The 19,407-nt window shown below is 32.4% G+C and overlaps 1 protein-coding gene across 7 annotated transcripts in view; it reads left to right on the plus strand.

Moving 5' to 3' along the window:
• LOC115209230 overlaps positions 1-19,407 on the plus strand; it is a 417,183-nt gene that overhangs the window by 388,962 nt on the left and 8,814 nt on the right. For 6 of the 7 annotated variants that reach the window (XM_036501257.1, XM_036501255.1, XM_036501256.1 and 3 more), the window contains 5 exons: positions 2,648-2,779; positions 4,212-4,793; positions 4,987-5,109; positions 8,261-9,416; positions 12,321-13,266. In XM_036501257.1, the coding sequence (XP_036357150.1) occupies positions 2,648-2,779; positions 4,212-4,793; positions 4,987-5,109; positions 8,261-9,416; positions 12,321-13,266 (2,939 nt within the window). The remainder of the gene's footprint in view (positions 1-2,647; positions 2,780-4,211; positions 4,794-4,986; positions 5,110-8,260; positions 9,417-12,320; positions 13,267-19,407) is intronic. The other variant, XM_036501252.1, reaches the window with a different exon arrangement.

A 19,407-nucleotide genomic window follows, 5' to 3' on the forward strand; every position in this document is an offset into this window, starting at 1 on the left:
ACTTTGGGCCTTACAGAGGCATTGACTAGTGACTGAGACCTTTGGCAATATGCTGTGCTTGAGAAGACATGTCTAGCCAAGTGAAATAGCAGTCATGGCTGATGCTCGTATCATGCAGCCAGCACCCATACAGGTGGCATGTGAAAAGCACCTCTAGAGTACTGAGCCTCATAGAGGTAAAGTGGTTGAGCTGCTTTTGAATGTTAGGCCTCACAGAGGCAATGACCAAGACCTTTAGCATTATGTCGCACTTGAGAAGAAAACCATCAAGCCAAGTAAAATCAGTTGTGGCAGATACCAGTGTTATGCAAATAGCACCTGAGCCAGTGGCACATAAAAGCATCTTTTGAGCGTTGAACCTCACAAGCAAGGACCAAGACCATTTGGCATTATGCCAAGCTTTGAGCATTGAGCCTCATGGTGGCAATGACAGAGTTCATTTGAGATTATGTTATGCTTGAGAAGAAGACCCATCAAGCCAAGTAAAACTGCAGTTGTGGCAGATACTGGTGTCATGCAAATGGCACCTGTGCCGGTGGCACATCAAAGCACCCATTACACTCTCTGGTTGGTTGGCATTAGGAAGAGCATCCAGCCATAGAAACCATGCCAAAACTGACTGGAGTCTGGTGCAGCTCCTCAGCTTGCCAGCCCTGTTCAAACTGTGCATCCCATGCCAGCATGGACAGTGTGCATTAAATGATGATGATGATGTCCATTTATTGCTACTCTGGCTTAATCATGACATTGCACATTTCCTTAATTAGAGTAACAATCTTAACTACACAACTGACCGTATAGCTATTTAGTTTCAAACTAATAATCAATGCTACTGTGTTCACACCCATAACTGTTATTACATTTAGCTCCCATTCTATCTAAGAGTTCATCTATTCCTTTTGACCTTAATATCATTGGTTTAAGATATCAAAGATCCATGATTTCTTTTGAAAGATCTTTTTACTGTTCTGTTACTATTGGTTCTCTTTAAGTGTGGATAGAACGAAAGCTTTCTTTTTATATGGAAATCATCAAATCATCTATGAATCATATGAGCTTTTTTATTTTTACTTATAATTTATTCATTGATACTTGGTTATTATTGTTGTTAAAAATTGCTTTTAAGTTGATTTATCAGCAAGAATTTGAACATTTTATTTGATTCTAATCATGATAGATGGCACAATGAGATATTGTACCCTCTAGCACATACACACACATGAATTAACTTATATATATTGGCTAGCTTCTACTTCACAAAATGTTTAACTTTTGACTTTTCATTTTGGAAATTTTTTTATCAACTAAAAATTTGAATAAACACTTCATGATAGTTGCTGACATTCCTTCAATACCAATTTGACTATTAGTATTTGTTGACACCCACACAGTTAATCTAAACTAATATGCCTCCTGCTTGTTAAAATTAAATACAATTACATCAGTTATAGTGAGGGTCAGCAGCCTTAAGGCTAGCATGTTAATGGTGAATTATTTCTCTTTCTACTTCATTTCAATGACTATGTGGAGTTACTATTGTGGCCACCAGCAAAATTTAGATATTTAACATCTTCCTGATCACATTTCCTCAGACAAGAAGACATGGTATAGGAGGATGATAAGCTAAATTCAATTAGTAACCTCCAGAGACCTGGATTTCTGTACACATCGTTCAAGGTTCTTGGTATTATCCAATTTAGCATAAATATTATCACAGAAGTTGAAGTTTCAACTATCTTGTGTCCTTAACTATCAATGTAAAAATGTATTTTTCAAAAGACTCTCTCTCTCACACACACACTCAAAATTTAGTAACTATCTCTTAAATTGGATTGGCTCTAAGTAAATGCTGGCACTGGCTAAAACACTAAGGCTGTAAAGTGCTTTACCTGCATGTTTTTCAAGTGGTTTCATTCCATTTGTAGAAATGAAAATTAAGATAGCATATGCAGATCCAAATACCAGAGTTTCCACAAATTTGTTGTTGAATAAAAAACAAAGATCTGCATGTATGAAATCTTCTCACTCTTAGAATTACTCTTATTACAAACAACAATAAAAACCATCTCCACATTAGTTATTTAGTATGACATCTGATCCAAATTTTGCTTTCAAAATTCTTCTTGTCAACACTTATTAGCCCAGCAATGTTGACTCTTCAAAGTATCAATAACAGTAATGAAAATCTAAATAGTGATAATATTATCTCTATATCACAGTGTATGTAGTGTTTATAAAAAGAAAATGATATGAATATGTATGTATATGTTTGTTGTCCATATATAAATGTGTAAATACACACATATATGTACAAGTGTGTTTGATTATCATTATGTGTATGTATGTGTGAATGGAAATGTGTATGTATATAAATGTAGGTACATATGTTCCTTGCAGAATGTATTTTTAATACTCACTTGAATGCATATAAAAATACCGGTTCAATACCCATATCAATGGATTTTTTCTATACTTCATTTAAAGAAGAAATTTTTTTACTATTTTAACATTTCTTTTTCTATGCCACTCTTACAAATTTCGTCGTGATCTTTGTCCACCCTGCTTTACTTCAATCTATTACAACTATATTGAAAACAGACGTATTCATTAGATTGTTTCTGACTTTTTACTGCCACATGAAAACCAGATATTTATTCCCCTATTGCAGGTCCTCTGCGTGGTGAAAATTCTTGTTGTCAAATTCCATGCTACAGAACTTACTCATGTCGTAAATCATATGACTCACTTTGCCCTCCCAGTCCAGTTGAATGTGCAACAGGTAAGAAAATCATTTTGATACAATTAGCACTTTAATGCAAGAAATTGTAATGCTTTTTTTCTACATTATCAAACTATTTAGATACTCATATCATCATTTCTCTTCCCCACATTGATGAGTTGAATGAATCTGTGAGTTGATTTTCTATGTAAACGTTTTATTTATAAGCATATATATATATAAGACTAGTAAGAAACAATTGTGAACTTTTTTATTACATTTAACTTTTAAAAATATTTTTGATAAGGTTCGTTTTTTTCTAGAAGAACCGGAACATGTAAAATTTCTAAGAAAATTAAAATTTATCTTATATAGTGGCGTTTTCAAACTTCTTTTATATATATATATATATATATATTCATTTCTGTATCAAATAGAACTATATTCAGTGTGTACCTCATTCACATCTTATTCTGTTATGTAACAGGGAAGAATTCTTTGAGCCAGCATTAAACAATAAGTTAATAAATTTAGAATTCTTTTCTCTATGTATTTGAACATATTTTGCTCTACTTATGTGGAACCACCAATATTAAAAAAGGAAAATGTTAGCTATTGAAGTGTGTAAATGTATTTCTATTGTATCTAGTATCATGTCTAACTGATTTTCCATTTTTGTATGATCCATGGCTCGCTTGTTCAGTATATATCATCACAGTCATCTTATGTCTGTTATTTTATTTTTTTCATACTGACTTTGATTGCATATGTCTGTTCCAGCAGTGTTTCACTACTTGTTGTCATCTAGCACAGACATGCCAACTGAAAAAAACACCAATCTTTGTAGTTGTGTTGTCACATTTTTTTTTTGTCTTCTTTTCATTGCTGGATAGCATTGTTCTTGCCATCCACTTCATAACTTGCATTGGGTGTATGTTATCATGCCATCATCACTAAAGATCTTTTCTGTGCCAAGTATAGAAAGAAAGACAGTTATACAGACAGAGAGAGGTTCTTTCTTTTCAACTAGATTTTTTTAATCATTATTCAAAATTACTGCTCTCCTATACAGGCTGCCATCACTGTTTATTGCAGGGCAGGGGGTCTCATGTCTTCTCTTCTTTGCAAAAAGTAAAATTTTGAAAAACAATTTTGTTTTATTATCTTCTTAGTTTTCATTGGTATAAACAATATTAGGTACTTTCTAGTTTTGTTATTCTCTGAGACACCTCAGCAGACACTCAAGCATTTGCAATAATATTAGGTGCGTACAATTCTAATTGAAATTATGTATTTCTAACTTGCCTCTTATAATTATTTTATGTCAACTTTTTTTCTGTAAAAAAAAAAAAAAGATTTCTCCTCTCAGTTGTAAATAAAAAGATTTAAGTATAATTAATGCTTTTTCTCTAAACAATTTATGTGAATATCTCTTTATTGCTTCTATTTTCATTATGTGACCTTTATAACTGATATTTGCTTCCTTTGATAGGTGATGCCTATGTGTTCACATTACGGCCAATGTTTAACTCTATATCGAGTCAGTTCTTCTGCCACTTACAATATAAAAAGCCGACAAAACTGTACAGCATAAATTATAGTGTTGACATCCCCCAAGTGGGGTATCAATTTAAAGAAAAACATCGAACAGTTTTAGCAGAATCTACTGGTTTCCACCATCACAGTTTAGTTACTGTTGACTTTATATCTGTTGAACATTCTTCACAGCTACCTGTACGGGAGCAAGCGATACTTGTAAAAGATCACAGTAGAGCTGATTTTTCTCTTCATTCATTGAAGAAAGCCGAGGATTTTGACCGAAAATTTGATATAAATAATCCCACAGACAACATCTTCTCCACTGATGCCCAGTTTTCAAAGCCATTCGAATATAGCTCTATGACTTGGCATAACGGTGGTTGTGGTAAAAATTCTTCGAAAATATATCCTGCGCAATTGCTATTTGTTGATCATGGTGATTCAGTTAATGCACATAAGTCTGTCTTTGATGGACGGTTCCATTATCACATATCAAACACCAAAGAAACACCACAAATAAAATTACTAATCAGTGGTAAGTATTATTTATTTCACAAAAGGTAAAATATTTTAGTTGATTTAATTTTTAAATTACTGATACTTTAGCATTTGCTTAAATTTGTATGGAATAATATATTTATATTGTAATGTACTATTTTAATTTTACATTTGAGCAATGAACCAAGTAGTATAAACACTCATACATTGTTCTTACTCTCTCTTTATAGCAAACAGCTCAATATTAAAGCATTATCAACATGATTTTCCTAATGCCTTGTTGAATAGCAGTAGCCTTGAAGTAAAGTTATTCTGGCAACCAGTCTTAAAAAATTGGATGATGAAAATTAAAGGTAATTTGCTGTACATTTTACTTCCTAGCTTTTCACACCTACTGTCTTGACTCTCTTCTATTCTATTCCCCACCCTAAAATTACTTGGTAATTTGAAGATTAGTAATATATGTAGGGTAATGAACAAAATGCCTTGAAGTATTTAGTTACATCCATTTACATTTTGAATTCAAGTCCCATATGATGAAATTTTGCTTTTCTTCCTCCCAGTGGTTAATAAAATAAGAACCTCTGAAGTTTTAGAGGTTGTATATTTACTTTGATTTTACTGAAATTTTGAGACTTTATGTCAATGTTAGAAACTAACATTCAATTAATATTGGTTTCTGTTATTGAAAAGAATCTTCTCCAAATAATTTCATTATTTAAATTAACGTGTCTACCTACATTTTCAACCCCACCTGTTATAGTAATACAAAAGAGGGGGAAAAGGGTTGTGTGTAGAAATATAGTTAAAGGTAAAATGTATTATGTTTATTAAAGTGTTTATTATATAAATGTCTAGAGATGTTTCAGTAGGTTTTGTGATGATAAGTTCAACGGAACAGAGGTAGTTATAGTAAAATAAATATGACAGGGGTGAAACAACTAAATAGTGCAACACGTCTAGTATATATGTTGGTGCCTCAGAATAAAACTCTTGTTGACAAATTTCACTTGTTGGATATCATGGAAGATTTGGTTCATGAAAGAAGTTCTGACTTCATGAAAGGTATTATCATTGCACATGAAGTAAGTGTAAGCTGAAAGTTAAGCAGGCATTTAAGAGAATGAACAGTGACCAAGAGAAGGTTAATGTAAAGTGTTGGACAGATGAGCAAGATCTGAGACACTGTAAGGTTCACAATAAATTTCCAGACCATAGACTGACATCTACCCTTTCTAAAAACAAATATTTTTTTTGGTTGAATTAGAATTAGTGTTCCTAAATTTTGAAATAGTTTGCTTTTTTCTTATTTTACTTAGTGACTGGTTCACTAACATTTTTTTTTTCTAATTAAGTAACAGGTTGTATATTACAATGTATAAGTGTTTCAACAACGTCAAAAGCCTGACTATAATTTTACACTCATTTTCTTGTCATTTTTTGTTTTGCAATAATGTTTCCAATTTGATATGGATTCAACAAATTTGAACAGTCATAAAAAATGAGAAATCATAAAGCTCAAGTTGTTTGGTTTACTAATTGATTTACTAACCGTCACTCTAGTAAAGACAGGGAGCTTGACAACCGATGCTAGTGTGTTTATGTCCCCGTCACTTAGTGGTTCGGCAAAAGAGATCGATAGAATAAGTACTGGGCTTACAAAGAATAAGTCCTGGGGTCGAGTTGCTCGATTAAAGGCGGTGCTCCAGCATGGCCACAGTCAAATGACTGAAACAAGTAAAAGAGTATAATAACGTAAAATTTCATGTGTTTATCATACACAATATGTAATTGAGAACCACTATACACAATGCTTTTTACCACTGTCTTTCCTCATTATTTCTTTTTTTGTTGCTCTACTTAACATTACCTCCAATATCCAATGAGTTTCAAGCTCTCAGTTACAAAACATAAAATTTTCTATGGCTGAACACAGGCTACAGTGAATATTTTGTTAATGTACTGAAAGTCTAATCTTGTACTTTAGATGTAGTCATAGAGTATATTAAACACAGTGGAATTTGGATCCTTTCCATTTTAAATAATAAATCTTTATCACTTGGTACTTTTCTAATTCTTTATATGAAAAATTGTTGCCCAGTTTAGGTACCATTTATTATTGGACCTTCAACACAATTTTGATGTAGATTGAGAATGCAGCTGTACCAGTTTTCAAATTTAGAACATATGCAGATATTCCAGAGGGAATAAAAGGGTTCAGAAGTTCATTATGTCAAGGTTCTTACCAGACCTGAAATATTTTTAAGTATTACCTCCAAGGAATAATAATACTTCATTCTTGCTTGGCAATGAGTATTTTTGATGAGAGAATCATATCTTCTTTGTTATGTTAGCAAATATATAGTTATCTATGACCCTTCAACACTTATTTTTGGGTACATCCACATCATTATCAGTAATTGACTTGTTACTTTCTGAAGTAACTTCAATTCCCGTTTGAACTAGCCAGTTTGTTATATATCTCTGTTATTCATGGTATGTAAAATTTTGAGTTTGCTAATATGGTTTTTAAAAAAGACTTTAGATATGGGAGCACTAAATGTATGTGTCTATAAAAGAAATTTTATAGCCTGAAGTAGGTAACACCTTATCATAGGTAGAATAATCTTATCTCCAAAAGCTCTATCTACACTCATTATCTTGTAAGTATTTATCAAGCCATGATTTAAGAATTTTTTTTCTATTTTGTTATACATTTAGAGATTTTTTTACAACATTGTTTCACTGTAATAAAGATTTTGGCACTTCTTTTCTAGTGCTCTATCTAAGTATAAAAACATATATTTAACATGTCAAAATTAAGTGAAAGTGTTTTCCTAGAAAATGAAATAATTCAGGAATGAGTGTTTTCATAGATAATGAATTTATGAAAAATAAAATATTCAGTAGTGACAGTTAAGTAAATAGTCAACAGTAGAGTGCCAGTTAGATACTGTAAAGCATATGAAAGCATTCTGAATCCCTGTGGAATTGTGGAAAAATAAGAAATAAATGAGTAACTTATATTCAGCTCAAAATAATTAGAATCTTATTTAATTGAGTTTATGTGGTATTATGCCTTTCCTAATGATGTTATTTGAACAGTTATTAGACTTGTTCATAATTTGTTGTAATATTCAAATATATTGATCCATTTATCCTTTGAATTAAAATTTAAAAAAATTTAAATATAACTTTCAGATGTTGTTCAGGAAAAATATTGTCACACTTTTTATTTCTTTTTATTTTTTTTTTCTTATTTTAAGGAAAACCCTTTTATTTTTGCAGAGCAAAACTCTTCTATGTTACCACTCACTCGCTTTCACTTAGAAGTGTTATGTGCAAACACAAACTGTAACAAGCAGTATTATGGTTAATTTATGATTTTAATTGATGAATGTCACAACTACATCTTTCTCGTGTTCTATTAAGATATCAATGAAATTAATCATTGAATGTTTAAGTATTTTTTGTATTTATACTGAATTCTTTTCCTTTTTTCAGGGGTTCTTTACTCTTGCCCTGGCTATTTAAGAATGAAAGTTTATGATAGTGAGCATCGCATCTGCTACGGAAGCTATGATATGTTCATCAATTGCCCAACCACTTTTCAGATATCTGCAGTTCTTACTGAATGGGGTAACAAGCAGCCATCAATTTTAACTGTGATGCTCAGTGACATCGAAAGTACTCATCGCCTCCATTTGACCACTCACGAAATCAATAAAGACTATATGAAACCTTCATCAAATTCATATAGACTCAAAAAACATAGCACAGTTAGAATTTCACCTTGGAAACCAGTTATTGCAATTCTTGTATCTGCCAGTATTCTAGGTACAATGATGTTATGTACCTTAGCTGGTTTATTAATTTACAATGTTGGTCGTCGAACTATACCATCACTACCACCTCCATCACCAGCACAAGACGAGCGCCGGTCTTCACTTCTCAGCAGTCCTGAGCAAGAGCGACCTCTGGAAATTATTCCAAGACCCCCCACTGAAACTTCCAGAGGATTAGTTTTTCTATTTATAGTCATTTATTTAATGTATTCATTCTTCTTTACATTGTCAGTTACGTTGGGTTTGTTCTATGTCATCATCGGTCCATCTGTCATCTCATTACAGAACACTACCGAAATGAGTTATCATGTGCGACAGAGTGTAAACAGATGTTTAGAAGAAATTAAAGCACATGAGAAATTTGAGACAATGCGAATGTTGGACTTGATAAAACAGAGACAGATATCATGTCAATCTCATCTTGACACTGAAGTCACCCACATTCTACAAGGAATGCACTCTTCCACAAGAATGGTCTTGAGAAGTGTTTACAGAGACAATGGATTGCTGAAAAAGTCTGTGCATGACTTGTTTATGTCTAAACAATTTAAATTTGAATCTGAATTAAATGAATTTATCTGCGACACTAACCATACGTTATATAATCAGCTTCTGAGCTTTCGTTCAAAGTACATCAACTTCCTTAAGAAATTAGTTCACAACCAATGGTTGGAATTTCCAAAGAAAATATTTGAACGTCATGGTTCTATAAATGATGTATTCGAATCAGAAAATTCACTGCTGGAATATCTCAACTGGTTAGAAGTAGACAAAGTATTTGAAGTGAGTCAAGTGCATGATATTATTATGAAGCAGTAAGTATTTAATTTTTAGATACAAATATAATGATTTAATAACAACTGTAAATACTTATTGAACTATTGCTAAACTAAGGCTTTGTCTATTAAATCATTAATGATATCTTAAACACATTAACACACTCTTTGCCAGTAATTAATGAAACATGTTCTCATTGGTTTTAAATTGGGAAGGTAGTGGAAATAGAATATATGTACATGTATGTAGAATTACTGACATTTCCTAACAAAAGAAAATATTTGCTTACAGTTTGCTGATCACTATCCTTTCTTAATTAAAGGAATTTTTTTATTAATTTTTTTTTATGTATGTGCTTCATTCCTGGCTGTGATTTCATGGAATCGACGTCGCTTATTTCCCAAAATCCATCCTCACTGATAACACTTCCAGTTTTATAACTAAAGTGAAGAACATTTGTGGTTGTACTAAGAGAGAGAGAGAAAGGGGGATAAAAGAAGCATGGAGTAAGTAGCTGGAGTAGTAGATAAAGAAAGAAGAGGCAAGAGGTGGATTCCAATATGCAACAATCTCGTTTTTTACGTTTTATTCACATTCTGTACTACAAATGACATACAGCAACCTCCACTGGTTAATTTCCACTCTGTTAGAAAAGATTATTTAAAAAAATGGAGATCATCATCACCATCGTCATTTTTTATATACATTTTCCATCTTTGCATGGGTCAGATAGAGATTATTGAAGCAGATTGTCCATGGCTGGATACCATTTCAGTCATCAACCCTTATCTGCATCCAAGCAAGGTAATATTTTTTCCATGGCCTGACATGTTCTTGCTGAATATTGGAAATGAATGACAATGACTCTCATTTACAACTATAAAGATGTCGATACAAGGAGACACAAAAATACACACACATTCACAGCAAACTTCTTTCAGTTTTCATCTAACAAATCCATTCACAAGGTTTTGATCAGCCCAGGGCTGCAGTAAAAGACACCTGTCCAAGGTGCTATGCAGTAGGATTGAAACTGAAACCATGTGACTCAGAAGAAATCTTCTTAACCAAACAGCAATGCATGAACCTATAGCCATATCACATATACAAACAGACAGAATGGTCGCCACTGGGACAGGGCAACCAAGGGCTATGCAACAACTGTATATAACACAGATGAAAGGCACTTATCATAGGTCTGCCCTCCCAAGCATAGCCCTGGGTTAAACAATTGTACATGTTTTGAACCAATAAGAATCCTTATGTTGGTATGTTTAATGTAATTATGAGAAAAGCGCTACAAGATAGCAAAAAACATAAAGAGAAATAAAAAGAATGACAGCAACAAACCCCAAACATTTTTGGCAGGTACAGCACTAGTTTCTAAGGAAAAAAAATTCACTTACAGTATTATATCTTTCTAAACTATGATATTTGGTAAGTCATGATATCTTAAATTAACCTAACCATTTAAAGAAATGCTCTTGCAAAATTAACTAACATTAACAAACATAAAATAAAATATATGTTGAAAAATAAGAACTTGTGACCAAAAATATAACAAGTTTGTACCTTAATAAAATGCAGTGGTATTAAAGAATTTGATTTATGTATTCTAACACTTGTAAAAGAAAAATAATCAGTAGATGAACTGAAAGACCCAAAAGCATTAGAAACCACAGAAACTGTAGATTTGCTTAAAGTTGTATTCAGGATGAAATCTGTATTAGATATACTCAAATTATATCGTCAGTAAATTAAAACCCTTGACTGAATTTTTCAAAGAGTTTTTGTTTCCCTCAACTCTAAAATAATTATTTTCATTCATAAATGTTTCACCTATGGTCAGGAATATTGGATAGTGACTGGAAACACAAGTGGCCGAAATGGAGTTCTGAAAGAACTCTAGAACAGCGATGCACAACCTGTGGCCAAATGAAGGCATATTGTGCAGCTCATGAAACCATTTTGCAAAGACTTTCTTATTTTAACAAATTACTGAAAATTAACATAGCGAACTGCTTGTACCACAATCACACACTGAATATACACATAATAGTAGCTATCTATTAACTTTTATCATTATGTTTCCTTCGTGTCTTTATTAACCTTTTCTATACTACTGTTTTTGTATGTTTCTTGATCATCCAAATTATATGATATACTTTGCAGCCTGCTTTGAGTGATTGAATTCATGATTTGACCCTTTGGATGAAAAAGGTTGTGCATCCATGCTCTAGAGTAATGATACTCAACATGGTGTGTAGCTTCAAAATCCAGGAGTCTCTCCAGGTTGAGCCACTACTTCTCTACATTCAGGGATGACAGTTCTAGTACTATAGAAGTGATTAGAATGGTACAGGAAAAAATTGCAAGATGCATTCTTCAAGCTAAGCCAACTGGTAGGAGACCTACAAGTAGATCACGGAGATGGCTGGATAATATCTAAAGTCTCCATTTGTCACACTTGAGAATCCAGCTGGAAAGTCTAATGATGATAGAATCCTGTGGAGGAGGTACCTGAGGACTGTACTACCCCTAACCCTCCCAGGAATAGTAGGTGAAGATGGATAAATGTTCTGGGTTTTAAAAAAGATTCATTAGTTTTATTCGAACTCTTTCCTCTTTAATCATCAAAATGCTACGTTGTTCGTGATAAAAGGTACTTTTGTTAGAGTTATACACCATTCAGATTAAACTCCTGTATTTGGAAGGTGATGAAAAATCCTCTAGATAAAAATGTATTTTATTGTAGAAAACTAAGCATTTGAACTATGACTGTAAAATTAATTGTAAGGATGCAATAAAATATTTTATGTAATATATATAAACTCATAACCAAAAATATCCAACAGGGTTTACTTTAAATAATTTGATTTATGTCTTCTAACACTTATATTCTTAAATCTTATGTTCTGATATGCATTGTTTTCCTCTTTCAGAATGGTTGAATCCAAACCTATTTTTCCTGGTAATGATATTTTGGCTACTAACCCAGGACGAAATATTAAATCTGTTTGGATCCGACTTCATACTGAACTTGAAGAAAGGACGTGGGAGCTGTCGAAAACTAGGCACGTCTTTCGTTACTTATTATCTCATGCCTTTAGCTATGAAGACACCAGCAATAGAGACTACTACCAAGATATACAATATGAAGAAAAGAGGGAAATTTCTTCTGGTGGCAGTAAAACGTTTTTCTCAGTGTTGGTAGCGATTTTTATTATTTTAGATGCATTGTTATTATTTTATCGTTTCAAATGGATGAAATGTATGCTGTCACAAATTAGATGTGGCTATGTGCAGAAGCTGCCAATGGACACAGTGTCAAGCAAGGTTTATGCAATACAAACAGGTAGATCAGCACCACGCCCATATAATCCCCTGGAGCATCCATACAGTTATTATCAAGATAACAAGGAAGATATTTGGTCTGCCAGTGAACTCTACTTTGCTCAAGCACCAACCAAATCTAAAGAAGACATTCTTAGAGAGATTTGGAATCACCGACGTCGACAAGAACCTAAGTTGAAACGAGAGCGATTGAAAGACTTTTGCTTTGTTCAATATTTTATACAACTATGCAGACTAATTCTGCGTATTTTAGGATCAAAGCTATTTTTAAAGCTAATCCTGTTTGCTCTTGTTGTATTTTTCTTGGGGATATTTCTGGCAGCAGCAGACGCAATTCTTACTGCAGACAACATCAAGCTGTTCTTAGACAGACACCTGGGTGCATCTCAGCTGAAGGACCACTTACTAATGTCAGACAACACACTGATCAATTATGCGGATTATCTAAATAGACACTTAGTTTTTATCAAGAAATTCGTAGACTGGGAGATTGCAGATTTCAATGCAGTTCTGGAAGGAGTCAGACAAAATCAGGTAAGTTTAGTTTCTGCATTTGTTAAAATATTTATTTTTGTCACTTTATAATTTAAAAATCGTTTAAATATCATTAAAACTTGCAATTTAATTGTTCCTCTATTATTACATCCATGTAAATTACTGAAAACACAACCAGGATAGAAAGCTGTTTATTATTAATTGTCATAAATCTAAAGACCTCCTTTAGTCATGCAAAATTAGCAATAGCAATCTGATCAGTGACCATTTTACAATAAAAGCATTCTACAGCTATAACAGTTTAAACAAATGGTAACGCTTATTGAACCCAGAATATATCAAAGTATACTACTTGAATGTGAATAGCTTGATTATTACAGGAAATAAATCAAACTTGTCTTTCTTTTTATTCTTACTGCTCAAGAAATAATATTTTGTCCCTATTCACACTTTTATACTTATAAATGCTTATTGATATTAGGAATTACAATTATAATCAAATATTATAAAATATATGAAATGATATGACTTTGCTGATATTCACTAATTTTCCTCATTGTGTATTGCTTCCTTTTGAATATCTTTGCCTTCACTATAAATTTCTGTCCCAACAACTTGCCATATTTTTGTGCGCATTTAAATTGCATTTTAGTTCATCTGTTCTATTATATAAAATTGCTCTCCGTTGATTTTGATCACAAATAGTACTCTAGTTGTTCAATCAAGTAAAATGCCTACTCAAAAGTTAGCATATAATCTGCTGAGTACTCCACAGACATGTGCTTTTAACAAAATTCTCTGATAATCAACATGATAATGTAAGAAGGATGATCATTTGAATTAGAGGTGTAGTTAATGTGATGGTCTTTCACGTAATTTCATTACCCAGTTTTCACTCACAAGACTTTGGTCATCCCAAGGCTATAGTGAAAGACATTTGGCCAAGATGATACACAGTGGAAGTGAACCTAAGCTCTCATGATTATAACGTGACTTTCTTAACTTCTCAGCCAGCCTTCATAGACCCGTCTGCTATTTATACTGCAGTTTCAAAAAAATCACAATACAAATCTAACAAAAATGGCATGAGTAGAGACTCCTCTTTTATTTGTACAGGTCAAAATTCTTTGGCTCATACATTTGAAACTAAATGTCTAGTGTTTCTTTAAAATATTTGTAGCCATCTTTATTTATATTTTGTGATAAAAGTAAGAAACTGTTGAGCATTGAATTATAATATTTTACAGGAATTTTTTGTTTTAAAATCAGATAGGTCATCAAAATGCAAGAAGTATTGAGAATGTATTTAATTAGTATACTTTTCTTGATAATAAATTAGGAATACAGAAAACATTATTGTTTTCTAATTTGGATCTTAGAAATAATCTATTCAGTTCCAAGTTAGGTTTAAAAAAATGATAGACTCTTCCATCAAAGATGACATATGAGTATTCAACTTTTACCATATGACCTGCACAAATGATTTTTTTTGTTTTTGATAGTGATCAAATGCATGTGCTGTACATTAGCTCATTCCTGCCATCAACTTAATGTTACCTCAACAGGAGCATTGTGTACTATGTGTCAGGTGTTGAAGTGATCACAGAGCAACATGAGATGAATTGTTTTGCTCAAGATCACAACATACTACCCAGTCCAGGGGTTGAAACCATGATCTCACAATCACGAGTGCAAGAACCCAAAAGTCTCTAAAGCAAGGGTTCTCAACCATTTTTAATCTATGGTTCCCTTTGATTGCTATTTTATTCTGGTTTAAAAACTAGTTTTATGGAATGCTATTTATTAACGTTTTCACACATTAATCTGTGAAGGTTGAACTATGTAAAATGTTAGAGAATGAAATTTATCTGCTTCTTGTAATACATACCGACATGTACATCTAAAACAAAAATTTTTGCAGGGGCCCTTGAAATACTATTGTGGATCCCCATTTATTTACAAAAATCTTATATGGACCCTCAGGGGCCATATGGACCTTGGTTGAGAATCACTGGAAAGATTACAATAGTTGGAAAGATCTCAAAACAAAACCAACTGAAGATAATAATCATCAAAGCAGTCACTACACAGACCATGCTCATGTTGAGATACTCTGCTTCTTTTTCAAAATGGACAAAGGGTTACAGAAGTAAGGTAGAAGAACTAAGAATTTGCCCACAAGGCATAGCACACACAACCCTAAAAGTAATATCACCAGGCTCTATTTACTAAAAGATGAGGCAGAGGTGTGTTGAATGTAGAAAACATGATCACACCTATAATGGGTACAAAAAGCTAAGTTGTGCATAGTGAGGGAAGTCTATCATCTATAACTTGAAACATGAAAAGTTACTGAAACAGTGAAAGAATAGTCACAAGAACAGCAGAGCAAATAGCTCGAAAAAAGGGAGAACTTTTAAGTCCAGTTCATGCATCAAACCAAAGCAGCTGAAACTGAAAAGTGCTTGTTACGGCTGAAAGATGGAAATTTGAAATGGGGAACTGAATTACTAATTATAGCTGCTCAAGAACAAGTCATTAGAATAAATTTGATAAAGACAAAGATTGATAAAAGTCAGGCAGACAGCAAGAGCATGTGGAAAAGTGGATGAAAGCATTCACATCTTTAAATTGAATGCAGTAAGTGAGCACAAAAAAGTATAAATGGAGGCATAATTGTGTCAGTAAAAGAGTGCTTTATCAAACCAAATTTGTAAATTTCAAGTGATTGGAAAGCAGTAAGAGGGTGAGTCAAAGGTAGTCATGGTGAGTAATAATTACAGGATTTTATGGACTTTCTCTATAGAGACTGATCATTCTATTACAGCAAAGAAACCAAATATGTTTATTGTAGACAGAAAGAATAAACAGATCATTGACTTTGCAGTCATGTATGATAAATAGAGTGAATTGTGAAAGTGAGAAAATCAAGTGATATTAGGACTTAGTCTAAAAGATGAAGAGATAGTGGAAAATTTTTGCTGTGAGAATTGGTACTCAGCACAATACTGGAACTGCTATTTGTGGCACTGAAGACTATTAGAATTAAAGTATGTACTGTTGTTCTGTAGAAAAATTCATTGACCCCCAAAAGGATGAAAGGTAAAGTCAATGTCAGTGGAATTTGAACTCAAAATGTAAAGACAGAAGAAATACCACTAAGAATTTTGTCTGGTGTGGTAAAGATTCTGACAGATTGCCACTTTACTACTACTAATAATAATGGTTTCAAATGTTGGTACAATGCCAACAACTTCAGGGGAGAGGATAAGTCAATTACATCAACCCTAGTACTTGACTGTTGCTTATTTTATTTACCCTAAAATGATAAAAGGTAAAGTTGACCTCAGTGAAATTGGAACTCAGAACATAAAGACAGGTGAAATGCTGCTAGGCATTTTTTCACCCTGAATGCTAACAATTCTACAGCTTGCTGCATTCTTTTCAAACTTTGGCACAAGGCCAGCAATTTTGGGGAAGGGCATATATCTTCCACATCAACCCCCTAGTACTCAACTGGTAATTTTATCAACCCCAAAAGGATGAAAATTAAAGTCGACCTCGGCGGAATTTGAACTCAGAACATAAAGACAGACAAAATGTTGCTAAGCTTGATTGTTTCAAAAAGTATCCAATAACAATTAAAACACAAAGAAATTTATAAAAATGTAGAACTTTCTAAATAATACTCTGTAAAGTTTATTGATTACTACAACATATGATTGATGTATTACACATGTTTGGAGTATCTTGCAATCTGGTACTGTAAACAAACTATGAACACAAAAACCTATCTGTTCCACCAACACCAGCATTACTCATAAAAATGATAAATAATTCAAATAAAAAATATTGATGTTCAGATGACCATGTTTGTTGATAGTGAAATCTGTTCTTTCAATCAGATGGAAAAAAAAATATGAAAAACTGCATGCTAAACTCAGAGACCAAGAATGAATAAACCAACTAGCCAACTAAAATCATAGCAATCTAAAGAAAGGACCAAACGTTGCTTCTCAAGTCTCACAAATGCAACAGAAAATGCTTAGATTGACATGTATGGATATTTTGCAGTGAAGCAAGGGTAGTTGGTTGGCAGGACTGTTAGAACATTGGCAAAATTTCTTGCAGTATTCATTCTAGCTCTTTACATTCAAAATACAAATCCTAAGTTCATCCTTCTTGGGCTGATAAAATAGAGTACCAGTCTAGTATTGGGGTTGATGGTGTTGACTAACCTCCCTCTCCCCAAAATAGGAAGCAGTGTTCCTAAATTTCAGAGACACTCAAAAGATGAAAATATAATATATTCATGTAAAATTTGGAAGGAAACAAACATATTGCTGGACCTAAACAGAAGAAGAAAAATGCATTCGCAATGAAAAAAAATTTTCAGTAATTGAAATAGAATGTGTGAAAGAAAGAATGCATTATGGAAGCAATAGTAGCAAACACAAAATGCCTCAATTCATTCTTAACATAAAGCCATGCAGATAGAACATGGGCGAAATGAATTACAAAACACTGCAAATCTAACCCCTAGAACACCCGTAGAATATTGATTTCACATTTTTGGCACAAGGCCAGCAATTTCAGAGGAGCATGGGAGTTGATTACATCAACCTCAGTGTACAGTTGGTACTTATTTTATCAATCCCAAAAGGATGAAAAGCAAGGTTGATCCTTGTGGAATTTAAAATCATAACATAGAGACAGACAAAATGCCACTTAACATTTTGCCCAGTGTGCCAACAATTCTGCCAGCTCACTGCCCTCAGAACACCCACAGAATATTAAACTGAATAACATAAGTAAAAAGAAAGTGGGAAAGATTTATGAATAAGAAATTCAAAAGATGGAAATCATAACCATGATAAACGAAAGCTGAAAATAATTCAAGCATTACAAACAAAATATAACCTTTCAGTAGGCCAACTACAGCATCTACTGAGGATAAAACTCAATGATAGCAATAAAAGATGCAAATGTTGCCAACACAGACTAAAAGCAAATACAAACATCAGTATCACCAATCTGAATGAATTACTATATATATGCAGCAGTAGTTTTAAAAGGAATAAGGCACTCCTTCATATTTACTTAAATAGGAATATCAAATCTCATACAAACGACATGGAAGGCAAATATACCGAAAGAGGTTGAAAATAAGAGAAAAATGTCTCTCAATTCTTAACCCTTTAGTTTAAATTTCATAGTTATTCTGGTAATGATGTTAAATATCTACCAAAAATTAGAATTAGATTTTCTACAAGTCACGTTGCCTCAACTCAGCATGCCCCATCAAAAGAAGTAGTTTCAAACATGACATTTCTCAACAAAATATAGACTCATATATATATATATATATATATATAATAATAATAATAATAATATTAGGGAGTATATCCAAACTTACTTACTTATATTATATTATATTTAACTTTTTTATACTTTTTGGTAAGTATAAAAAAAATGAATAAAAAATTCATAGTTTAAAAAAAAATTTTAAATTATTAAATTTATAATTTTTAAATATATAAAAATATAATAATTTATAAATATCAATTTTAAATTTTAATAATTTAAATTTTATATTGTGTGTATATATATATATATATTGTATATTATATTATTTATTTTTTTATGTTTTGGTTTATGTCTATCACTGTTTGAGTTGCCTAATAGTGGTTTTATCTCTAATTTAATTTATATATATATGTATGTATAACTGCTTTCTGCAGTTAAGGGTAATGAAATTTTGAGTATATGTACCTGATTTCTGTGGTAAAAGGGTTAATGGAAATGATTTTAAAAAAGTTCACCCTTCCAAAAAAAAGCAAGAAGAGAAGACAGGTACTAGAGAAATGTAAAAAAAAGAAAACAGTATTTAACTCCAAGAAAACCTGAAACAAGATCTTTGCTAAATCACATAAAATTCCATCAGTATGAAAATTAACAGCAACTCTTTGAATGAAACAAACTGTTAGACTCTAACTCAAAATGAGTTTATCAAAAACTTGGTTAAATAAAATAGAAATCAATGTAGCACCAATACAAGAGAAACAGAAGTATTCTGGGAAAGAGAATACAGCATCAAAGATATCACTTGTGACAAAATTTTTCAAAATAATAAACACAGCATTTAAACAATCTTGGGAAGACATATTAAAAGAAAAAGAG

The sequence above is a fragment of the Octopus sinensis genome, linkage group LG3 (genome assembly GCF_006345805.1).
Source record: "Octopus sinensis linkage group LG3, ASM634580v1, whole genome shotgun sequence".
Taxonomy (NCBI): domain Eukaryota; kingdom Metazoa; phylum Mollusca; class Cephalopoda; order Octopoda; family Octopodidae; genus Octopus; species Octopus sinensis.